Source organism: Condylura cristata, unplaced genomic scaffold (genome assembly GCF_000260355.1).
Source record: "Condylura cristata isolate star-nosed mole 26May11 unplaced genomic scaffold, ConCri1.0 scaffold00019, whole genome shotgun sequence".
Taxonomy (NCBI): domain Eukaryota; kingdom Metazoa; phylum Chordata; class Mammalia; order Eulipotyphla; family Talpidae; genus Condylura; species Condylura cristata.
The window spans coordinates 40395823-40396721 of record NW_004567120.1 but is presented as its reverse complement, the minus strand read 5'-3'; the positions used below and the strand labels follow the sequence as shown (position 1 = coordinate 40396721).

The 899-nt window shown below is 67.2% G+C and overlaps 1 protein-coding gene across 1 annotated transcript in view; it reads left to right on the top strand.

Annotated features, from left to right (window-relative positions):
- The window catches only part of LOC101633036 (melanoma-associated antigen 10-like), a 10686-nt gene extending 10099 nt beyond the window's left edge, over positions 1-587 (top strand). Inside the window, exon 2 of the mRNA XM_004685969.1 lies at positions 579-587. Coding sequence (XP_004686026.1) covers positions 579-587 — 9 coding nt within the window. The remainder of the gene's footprint in view (positions 1-578) is intronic.
- The last annotated feature ends 312 nt before the right edge of the window (positions 588-899 follow it).

Below are 899 nucleotides of genomic sequence, written 5' to 3'. Positions count from 1 at the left end.
GGGCTGGGCGTGGGGGCGGGGTGGGGCTGGGAGGCTCTTGGGTGGTGCTGGGGCCTGGCTTGGGAGTGAAGGCTAGTGGACCTGGAGAGGGGCTGTGGCCAAGGTGGCAGTGGGGCTGACAGTGAGCTGGGGGCCTGGTCCGGAGGGAGGGAGGGAGGGAGCTAGGTGTGGGCCTGGGGCAGAGCTTGCTGTCAGTTCTGGAAGCTGCTGCACAGCAGGACCCTGGTGACCTGACCTCTGGGAGGGAGGGGCGCTGGGGGGTGCACTGCTCCCCAGCAGCAGAGCCTGGCCTCACTGGGTCTTCCTGGCCAGGGTTGGGGGGAGACCTCTGAGGGAAGCCCGTGGTGCCTCCGTAGGTCTGGTCCTGTTTCCATGGCACGCGCTCCTCCTCCTGGGCTTCCCGTGTGGGTGGACAGGCCTGCCCCTCTTGAGCTCTGAGGTTCAGCCACCTCTTGGAGTTCCTGCCTTTGACCCTGGTCCAGTAGCTGAGGGGGGCTACCTGCCAGTCACCGAGGACATTAGGGGCCCCTCGGTTTTCACTGCGGATCACCCTGCACACGCCTCACTCTCCCCTGCAGGCCATCTAGGCAGGGCAGGGACTCGCCTCCCTTCCCAGTGGCCTTGTGTGGTCTTTTCCGGAAGGATCACCGAAGGACAGACCTTCGCGCCGCCAGCCTCAGAGGCCGAGCCGTGAGGAGGTCCACCCTGACAGTTCTGGCAGAGGGGCTGGGGCCTGGTACCCAGGGCTATCTGCCAGCCTGCTTCTCGTGCCGGGCCCCCGTTCCCCATGGGGGAGCCAAGCTGGCGCTGCCCAGGCTCCCCCTCCTGCCTGCTCGTGAACCCTCCATCCATCCCACGCTGGGCCCTCAGGGAAGTGGACTGGAGGGGGAGCTTGGCAG